We start from the raw sequence: 9775 nt of genomic DNA, 5'->3' as shown, positions 1-9775 counted from the left end.
ACACTCCCATATGGCTGACCACGGTTCAAGTCCCAGATCTGGTGGCTTGCTTTCTCATTTTCTCTCTCTCTCTCTCTTTGGTGAAATAAATGAATGCATAAAGTTAAATAAAATAATTCTTTAAAAAAAAAAAAAAGGAGAAAAAAAATGATAAACTGTCCGGCAGGGAGCATTTTGGGACAAGTCCATAAAACACCCAGTGAGGCAAGGCCCCAGCCTCCTGAGGTCTGCCGCCCAGGAACCCCATTACCTCCGCCCCCAGGCCGTAGTCCTTCGTGTAGACAAACATGGCCAGGTCATCAAAGAGTCGCAGGACGGTCCGGCAGTGGCTGAGCGCCCCCGCCCCCAGCCGCATCCCCACTTCGGATCTCGCTGGCCCTTGTTCCACCAGCACCCCGCCGATCAGCTGGCAGCAGTACCCCAGCGTTCGGATCTGCAGGAGACCACTGCCGTCAGCCAGCCCTGCTCCGGCGGATCGATCCCCCCACCTGGCCCGGCCCCCAGCCCGCTGGACTGAACGTGCAGAAGATTCTAGATCAACAGGCTCCCAAAAGAGCCGGTAGTTTCTAAAGCTGCATGGGGCCAGCTTTGTGGTGCAGTAGCAATGTGCTGCTCTGGAAAAGCCAGATCCCATGTGGTGGCTGTGGTTCAAATCCCCGGCCCAGTCAGGATCCGATGGGCTGGAGACTGAAAGGGGATCGCGGCATGACTAGACATTATGGAGGGTGCGCGTGCTCTCTCTCTCTCTCTCTCTCTCTCTCTCTCTCTCTCTCGTGTGCACATGACATATCATAAAAACAATTTTTAAGAAGATACTTGGGGGGGGGGCGACAGGTGGCATGGTGGTTAAGGGTACTGGACTCCCACATGGCCGACCACCATTTGAGTCCCAGACCTGGCGGCTTGCTCTCTCTTGCTTTCTCTCCCTCTGTCTCAGTCTGGTTAAATTAAAATAAATAAGCTGGGATCAGCAGATGGTGTAATGGTTATGTCACTGGATTCCCATGTAGCTGACCGTGGTTCGAGTCCTGGACCCAGTGGCTTAAACTCACGCTGGGCCCATGTGCATGTGTGCTCAAGATCCCAAGAAGAGAATGGAGGAGAAGGGATTTTGGCGTGGCCATCCCCCCTGGGGGGGTGATTTCTCGCTTTCTGTCTCTGTCTCTTTCTGGTGAGCTCACGCTACTTATAGCAAAAACCTCTCCAAAAAAAAAAAAGTTAAATGAAATTTGAAAAATAGATAAATATAAACAAACAAGCGAACAGTTACCAGGTGCCACCTGCCGGAGCCAGCAGGTAGAGGGTGACTGAATGTATCCTATCTGGCTGTCCCAAAGGGTGGAAGCAGGTGACAGGGCCTCAGCCAGGAGACCGACAATAAATTGTTAGAATTTAATGAAAAGGAACCCACTCAGTAGGTGATTTGGAGCATGGCCGACCTGGTCAAGTTCAACACCCTTATAGAAGGGGAACTTCGGGACCAGCACTTAGCATAATGGCTATGTCGCTGGACTCCCACGTAGTCGACTGTGGTTCGCATCCCAGACCCGATGGCTTAAAACTCACACCGGGCGCGTGTGTGTGCGTGCCCAAGATCCCGAGAGGAGAATGGAGGAGAAGGGATTGCGGCTTGGCCATCCCCCCTGGGGAGTGATTTCTCGCTTTCTATCTCTCTCTCTGTCTGGCGAGCGCACGTGTCCTAGAGCAAAAACCTCTAAAAAAGGGGGGGGACTTCAAAAAGCCCTCGGAAAATGGAATTCAAGTACAAGTGTAGTTTGGGGCCAAAGTGTTTGAAATCCATGCATTTTTGCTCCTACTATGCATTTCCTGTGAGCTTTCTGGAGACGTCTGACTTTACTGATCCCATCCCCTTTTTAGAAATTGCTCAAGTTGTTTTCTGTTACTTTGTAATTCCTTTTCAGCCCCATTGTAATGGCCAAGCACAGCAATTTAAATGTCCAACCTGGGGGTGTAATGGTTAAGTCACTGGACTCCCACATGGCCAAGCACGGTTTGAGTCTCAGACTCGGTGGCTTCAAACTTGTGCCGTGTGCATGTGTGTGCGTGCGTGCCCAAGACCCCAAGAGGAGAATGGAGGAGAAGGGACTGTGGCGTGGCCATCCCCCCGGGGGATGATTTCTCACTTTCTGTCTCTCTGTCTCTCTTTCTCTGTCTCTCTCTAGCAAGCACACATGCCCTCTAGCAAGTAAAAATTTTAAAATCTGAAATCTCTGGGGACAGGCAGTGACCCAGGGTGGTGGAAGTGGACACTCATCGCAGGACTCCCCACACACATGCAAGGTGCCCGTGTGTGCCCGTCACCCGGGCTGGCTGAGGCTAAGGGTGGGTCACAAGGTAAGACCCCATTGGGGTGCCTCTCTCTATATATCTCTCATGGAAAAGAAAGAAATACACTTTTAAAAAAAACAACACTCGGGACCAGCAGGTGGCATGGTGGTTAAAGCGCTGGACACTCACATGGCAGACCACAGTTCGAGTCCTGGACCTGGTGGCTTTCTCACCTTCCCTCTCTCTCTCACTTTCTCTGTGTGTGTGTGTGTGTGTGTGTGTGTGTGTGGTCAAATTTAAAAATAAATTAATTAAATAATTCTTAAAAAAAAGAGAAACAACTGAACACTCGATTGTAAGGGATTTGGTTAGAACCGGTGTGGTTCCTGGTACAACCTAAACGTAAAACCCAAAAGGGACTGATCAGGACACGCCAAAGGAGCCTGCATGGAGCAACCTAAGTGCCCACGCAGAGGGGATGTTGTGGGAATCTAAAGGTTCAGCCGTCACATCCTCAATGCCCCTATGAGCCCAGGCAGGACCCTGGGGACCCTCAGACCCTCCATGTGCGAACACAGGGATCTGGCCGGTATGTGACTGTCCAGCCAGCCCCAGGTGACGGGAACAACCTAAACGACCCAGGAAAGGGGAGTAATTGGAACCCAGGAAGGAGGCACCTGAGCGGGCTGGGTTCCAGGATCGGGGTGGCCGGAAACACCCTAAATGCCCAGCTGCAGGGGATCGGGTCGGAACCTACATGTCCAGCCACCAGGGAGCCCTGCGGCCGGGGCGGACTTCGGGGACCTGGTCAGATCTAGTGTCGACCGCGATGACCCGATGGCCGTCTATGTCCCGCCTGGTCGGGCTGGCAGGGACAAGGTACATGTCCAGCGCTCGGGGACAGGGCCAGCCGGGCCTGCCACAGGGGATCCTGGGCGGCCCGCCCCTCCCTGGCCTCCGTGTCCCGGTTTCTGGGCTTCAGCGGAACTCCAGGACTTCCGGCCCGCGCCGCCCCAGCCTCTCACCAGGCGGTCCCGGCCCCTGTACGACTCCAGCGCCGACGCCAGGCCGCTCAGGGACGCCATGGCAACTTCGCCGTGACGTCACCGCGGCGTCGCACGCCGCTCCAGGGGGCGGGGCCACCTGCCTCCAGGAACAGCACGGTCTGCGCAGGCGTGGCCCGTCCTTTGTCCCAGCTCCGGCCTTTTGTCCTCTGCAGCCTGGACCCGCATTTGCAGAGGAGGGGTCGCCGCGTGAGCGCTTCCAGGGTCTGCGGACCCGGCGTGATCCCCCAGACCTCGCTGCATTCTGCCTCCAGGCGGCTTGACCCTCAAACGCCCCTAAAAACAAAAAACTGCAAAATTAAACCGACTGCCCGCACACACAAAATACTCTAAGCGAAGCCCACCAACCTGTTAGCTGTGGTGGAGGGCGGCGGAGAGGGGGGTGGGAGGAGGCTTTTCTTTTCACTTATTATTCATTAAATTCTGCCAGTATGAGGCCCGCAGGTGGCGTGGTGATTAGGCAGCTGAATCCCACATGGCTGACTTTACATCCCAGTCCCCGACCCGGCGACCTGAAGAACACCCTGGGCACGCGTGAATATGTGCCCGAAGTCCCTAGAGGAGAACGGAGCAGATTGTGGTGTGGCCATCCCCCCTGAGGGGTGCGGGGCGGGGCCACCTGCCTCCAGGAACAGCACGGTCTGCGCAGGCGTGGCCCGTCCTTTGTCCCAGCTCCGGCCTTTTGTCCTCTGCAGCCTGGACCCGCATTTGCAGAGGAGGGGTCGCCGCGTGAGCGCTTCCAGGGTCTGCGGACCCGGCGTGATCCCCCAGACCTCGCTGCATTCTGCCTCCAGGCGGCTTGACCCTCAAACGCCCCTAAAAACAAAAAACTGCAAAATTAAACCGACTGCCCGCACACACAAAATACTCTAAGCGAAGCCCACCAACCTGTTAGCTGTGGTGGAGGGCGGCGGAGAGGGGGGTGGGAGGAGGCTTTTCTTTTCACTTATTATTCATTAAATTCTGCCAGTATGAGGCCCGCAGGTGGCGTGGTGATTAGGCAGCTGAATCCCACATGGCTGACTTTACATCCCAGTCCCCGACCCGGCGACCTGAAGAACACCCTGGGCACGCGTGAATATGTGCCCGAAGTCCCTAGAGGAGAACGGAGCAGATTGTGGTGTGGCCATCCCCCCTGAGGGGTGCTTTCTCACTTTCCCTCTCTCTATCCCTCTGTTTTTCTCCCGTGGGGGCACAAGAGTGTAGGGTCTCGTGGGTGAGAGGCAGAGAGTGAGGGAGAAAGGGAAAGCAAGCGAGAAAGCACCCGGGAGAGAGGATAACCAGGCCACAACCCCTTCTCCGTGGTGAAGTGAAGCCGGATCCTTCATGGTGGCCAACCTCTGGCCGGGTCAGCCTGAAACACGCCAGGCACCTGCGGAGGGATGCCCACGAGCCGGCCAGCTGGAGGTCTGGAGGAAGGGGTCGCCGTGTGACCAGACCCTGTGAAGGGAGTTGCTCTCTCCGACGCACATATGCAAGTCTATCAGGAATAAAGAAAACAAAGTTCCCTTCTCCTAAACCCACGCCGCCCCCAAGGGCCTCATCCCGGAGCACTGCATTTCTCTGCGCAGCCGCTGTGGGCCTGACCCAGGTCTAGGCACGCGGGATGCGCGGTGAGCGCGCAGGCGCAGTACCCGCCCCAGCACGCGTCCTTCAGAAAGGCTGAACTTGACCTTGGCCGAGACAGGCAGTGGATTGGCCCTCACCACTGGCCTTGGCGTGGCTAGGAGCTAATCTGGTGGTCTCCGCAGGGCCTTGGTGTCTTTCTCTCTCTCTCTCTCTTTTTCCCCCCAGTAATTATTTAATTTAATTTATTATTATTATTTTTTAATTTGACCAAAGAGAGGGAACATGAGAAAGCAAGCCCCCAGGTCCAGGACTCGAATCATGGTTGGCCATAAAAGGCAGTCCAGTGCCTTAATCACCACGTCATCACTTGGGACCCGCAGATGGGGTAATGGTTATGTCGCTGGATTCCCATAGTTGACCATAGTTCAAGCCCCAGACTCGGCGGCTTCATACTCACACCAGGTATGTGTGTATATCTGCCCAAAATCCCAAGAGGAGAATAAAGAATAAGGGATTGTGATGTGGCCATCCCCACTGGGGATGATTTCTCACTTTCTGTCTCTGCCTCTCTGGCAAGCCCATGTGCCCTATAGCAAAAATCTCTCAAAAAAAAAAAAAAATCACCATGCCACTTGCTGGCCCCCCGGTGTCCTGTGGACAGAAACAGTCTCACGGACGCCAACATCAGACAAGGCCACTCGGTGACCGTGACCATGGCGGAACAAGTCAAAACACGTCCACTGGACACAGGCCAAACGCCAACGGTGTCCACCCACAAGAGCAGCTAGACCTGCTCGTTCCCTGGCGGGGGTGAGGCCAAGGCTCCCTGAGCAGCCCCAGACTTGGTGTGTGTCATTCCTTCCGACTTGATCGTGAACATGCACATACTCAGTCACTGGGCCAGCAGAAAGGGCCGACCGTGGGAAACTGGTTATGTCGCTGGACTCCCACGTAGTCGACCACGGTTCGAGTCCCGGACCTGGTGCCTTAAACTCACACCAGGCACGTGTGTATGCGTGCTCAAGATCCCGAGAGGAGAATGGAGGAGAAGGGATTGCAGCGTAGCCATCTCCCCTGGGGGGGGGGGGTTTTTTTTTCGCTTTCTGTCTCTCTCTCTCTCTCTCTGTCTCTCTGGCAAGTGCACGCGCCCTATAGCAAAAACTTCTCTCTCAAAAAAAAAAAAATTAAAATAAAGTTAAATAAAACAATTCTTTTTTTTAAAAAAAAGGGGGTGGGAGAATTTTTTAACATAGAGCAAAACCCTTTTTCTTTAAACCTTCCCCAAAACCCTTCCCAGAAGCCCGAATCCTGGGAGACACCCACAGTCCCCCACACTCTCCCTGCTGCGAGGCTGGAACCTACTCACCACAGGTGTGTTCAGGTCTTTTTGGGGGTGTGGGGGAGACTGACCCCCTTAAAGGGAGCCCTGTGAGCCCCACCATGAGACCATGACCCTAAGAGGTGTCGTGACTCGGGAGTTCGTAAGAACAGGACAACTTTGGACAATAACAGCCGTGGACCCTGGTGGCCCCTTCCATCAAAGCCTCGTGGCTGCTTCCCTCCGGCTCATTTTCCAGATGGCCAAGCTGAGATTCCAAGAAATCAGGTCTGGCCTGGGTCCCGGGAGCTCTCGTGAGGCAGGATCAGACCCAGGTCGTCCCATTGGCCTCCTGGGTGTCCTCTCTAGGGCCCCCGAGGTGCCGGTCATTGTGACAGCGTCGGTGGGGGTGGTCTCGGGGTCACAATGGGCAGGGCCGGACCGCACTGGAGGGCAGCCTTGAGGAGGATGTGTGAGTGTCTTATGGGAGACCAGGGAGCCCGTCAGGGTGGACTTGTGACCCACATGCCATCCCTGCAGGTAGGTGCCCTGGGCCCGGTGTCTCCACTGCGCAGAAGAGGAAGTGGACTCCCTGGACCCCACACGTGGATTCTAAAGTTCCTCCGTGAATGATCTCAGTGGGCAAATAGTCTCCTAACTATTCCAGAATCTTCTCCAGCTCGGCTCTCCCAGCTGGTTAAATGATCAAAGTGTAGCACCCTGAGGGGCCGGCAGGTGGTGTGGTGGTTAAGGCGTTGGAATTCCCACATGGCTGACCGTGGTTTGAGTCTAGGACCTGGTGGCTTGGTTTCTTATGCTCCCTCTTTCTCTCAATCTTTCTCTGGGGAAACTCAAGTTAAATAAATAAATTAAATAATTCTTTTTTAAAAAAGTAGCAAACCGAAAAACTGCAGTTTCTGACCAGCTCCTTAGCCCAGGGATTAAGGGAGCTGGATCTCTTATGCTTGACCATGTGGTTCGAATCTCGGTCCTGGTGGCTTGAAAACACACTGGACAGGGACCAGCAGTTGGCGTAATGGCTATGTCGCTGGACTCCCATGTAGCCGACTGCGGTTCAAGTCCCAGACCCGATGGCTTAAATTCACACCGGGTGTGTGTGCGTGCGTGCCCAAGATCCTGAGAGGAGAATGGAGGAGAAGGGATTGCGGCGTGACCATCCCCCCTGGAGGGTGATTTCTCGCTTTCTGTCTCTCTGTCTCTCTCTTTCTGGCGAGCACACATGCCCTATAGCAAAACACACACACACTGGCAAGCAGGTGGCATGGTGGTGAAGGGCGCTGGACTCCCACATGGCCGACTGTGGTTCACATCCTAGACCTGGTGGCAAACACGCACACACACAAACACACACTGGACACCCCACGTGTGTACCGTGGCACTTTGGTGAGATGGAAAAGGGATTGCAGTGTGACCGCACCCTCTTGCAGGGTGCTTCTGCCCTCTCTTTGCCTCTCTATCTTTGGTTAAATACATAGCAATTGCTGGCAGGTGGCGTGGTGGTTAAGGCACTGGACTCCCACATGGCTGACCACAGTTCAAGTTCTGGACCTGGCAGCTTGCTTTTTTTTTTTTTTTTTTTTTTTTTTCACTTTCCTGTTCTCTTTCTCTCTCTCTGGCCAAATTAAAGTAATAATAATAGCAACTGTGGTTGTGTTAAAATAACCAGGCAGCTGGCCCAGCTGCGGGGAGGCCTGGAGTGCACACACATGTGTTCCTAGCTAATTGGGAGGCTGGATCCAGACTCTTGTGACACAGTGGGGCCCTGATAAAAATATCTATCTCTGTGTCCTCCCCACCCTCGCTCTGGGTCAGTCTTCCTTTATTTTTTGCTGTAGGGCAAGTCACTCACAGGAGACCCAGCAGAGAGAGAGGGAAAATGAGAAAACCCTCCCACCCCATGGGGGAATGGCCACACCACAATCCCGTCTCCTCCATTTCTCCCTCCTTCGGGATTCTGGGCATGCACGCACATAGCCGGCATGTTATTCAAGCCACCGGATCCGGGACTCAAACCATGCAGTCAGTGGTGTAGGAACCAGCTGCATAACCACTAGACCACGATGATCCGGACCACACAATCACTTTCTAACTTTGCACCTTATGCTGTTACATTTATTCATGATTGTCACCTCCAGCCGTTATCACCTCCAGAAGGGCAGGGTTCTCCTTCTGTTTTAAGGGAAGTAAACCCCTCCCCTCCCTGCAAGCCTACAATGGCGTCTGGCAAAGGGCAGGCGCCAAATGACTATCTATGCCTCTGGGGGCAGGCGATGTCCCCAGCTGCCAGCCCAGAGCCTGGTGCACGCGAAGGAATAAAAGCCAGCATTGTCTTGGGCGGGCACTCGTTCAGGGCCGTGTCTCCGCCTCCCGCAGGTGGCTCAGTGTCCCACGATGGCCGCGGGTGCCTTCCTGCTGTGCCCGAAGACCCGGCTGGACTTCCTCAAGGCCTCGCACTTCTCTCTGGGGCCAGACCTGCGGCTGTATCAGGGCTCCATGTGCTCCACGATGCACCGAGACTTCCCGCCCTACCCGGGCGCCACCTCGGCGCAGTTGACCCCGCGGCCACCGAGCGCCACCCTCTTCCAAGAAGACAAGCGCCGGGCGGCCATGGAGCACGAGTCAGAGACGCATCGCGCCTTCACCCCGCCGTCCACGTCGCCCACCGAGTGGGCGCGGGAGAAGGAGCAGGTGCGGGAGCGCACCGTGGCCATGCAGTCCGGCCACCTGAACATGCACGCGGACGCGCGGGCCGGCACCGGCCTCTCCATCGCGCGCGTCGCCTACCGCTGGCCCGAGGACGCCGAGATGCCCGCGCGCGCCAGAGAGCAGATCCGCGGGGCGCGCCTCATCTTCGACCGCGACTCGGTGCCGCCCGGCGACCTGGCCCAGCTGCGCATCCCGCCCACCACGTACCGGGCGCTCTATCCGCCCTACGACGCGCGCCCGGAGCCCCGCGCGCCCTGCCGCCACCTGGGTGAGCGAGCCCGGGCCGCGCGGGCGATTTGCTCAGTCGAGCAGTTCTCAGAGGGGTCCGCGCACGCACGCGCCCAGGCACCCCAGAGGCGTTGGGCAAGGTCTGGAAATATTTCCGGTTGTCACAGCTAAAGCAGGGATGGTAGGGTCAGGGACGCTCCTTAACACTTAGCAGCTCATTTGGGGCCGGCAGGTGGCCCAGTGGTTAAGGGCTCTGGACTCCCACATGGCTGAGAGCGTTCGAGTCCTGGACCTAGCGGTTTGCTTTCTCACTTTCTTGCTCTTCGCTCTCTCACTCTGTCCCTCCCTGGTCAAACTATATTAAATAAATATATAAAGATAAATAAAATAATTATCTTTTTTTAAAAAGGCCTAAATGGGAACCAGCAGTTGGCGTAATGGCTATGTCGCTGGAATCCCACGTAGTCGACCACGGTTCGCGTCCCAGACCCGGTGGCTTAAAACTCACGCCAGGTGCATGTGCGTGCGTGCCCAAGATCCTGAGAGGAGAATGGAGGAGAAGGGATTGCGGCGTGACCAT

General features: G+C 55.6%; 2 protein-coding genes across 2 annotated transcripts in view; one reads left to right on the top strand and one right to left on the bottom strand.

Annotated features, from left to right (window-relative positions):
* PEX11G (peroxisomal biogenesis factor 11 gamma) overlaps positions 1-3636 on the bottom strand; it is a 7300-nt gene extending 3664 nt beyond the window's left edge. The window contains exons 1-2 of the mRNA XM_027768998.1: positions 3315-3636; positions 251-433 (exon numbers count right to left, since the gene is read on the bottom strand). Of these exons, the coding sequence (XP_027624799.1) occupies positions 251-433; positions 3315-3374 (243 nt within the window). The 5' untranslated portion in view covers positions 3375-3636. The remainder of the gene's footprint in view (positions 1-250; positions 434-3314) is intronic.
* Positions 3637-6687: 3051 nt separating this feature from the next.
* Positions 6688-9775, top strand: part of SAXO5 (stabilizer of axonemal microtubules 5) — a 17408-nt gene continuing 14320 nt past the window's right edge. The window contains exons 1-2 of the mRNA XM_006170229.2: positions 6688-6780; positions 8635-9235. Coding sequence (XP_006170291.1) covers positions 6709-6780; positions 8635-9235 — 673 coding nt within the window. The 5' untranslated portion in view covers positions 6688-6708. The remainder of the gene's footprint in view (positions 6781-8634; positions 9236-9775) is intronic.

Source organism: Tupaia chinensis, unplaced genomic scaffold, assembly GCF_000334495.1.
Source record: "Tupaia chinensis unplaced genomic scaffold, TupChi_1.0 Scaffold148210_1, whole genome shotgun sequence".
In the NCBI taxonomy this organism is placed as follows: Eukaryota; Metazoa; Chordata; class Mammalia; order Scandentia; family Tupaiidae; genus Tupaia; species Tupaia belangeri.
This window is presented reverse-complemented; position numbering and strand designations above follow the sequence as displayed.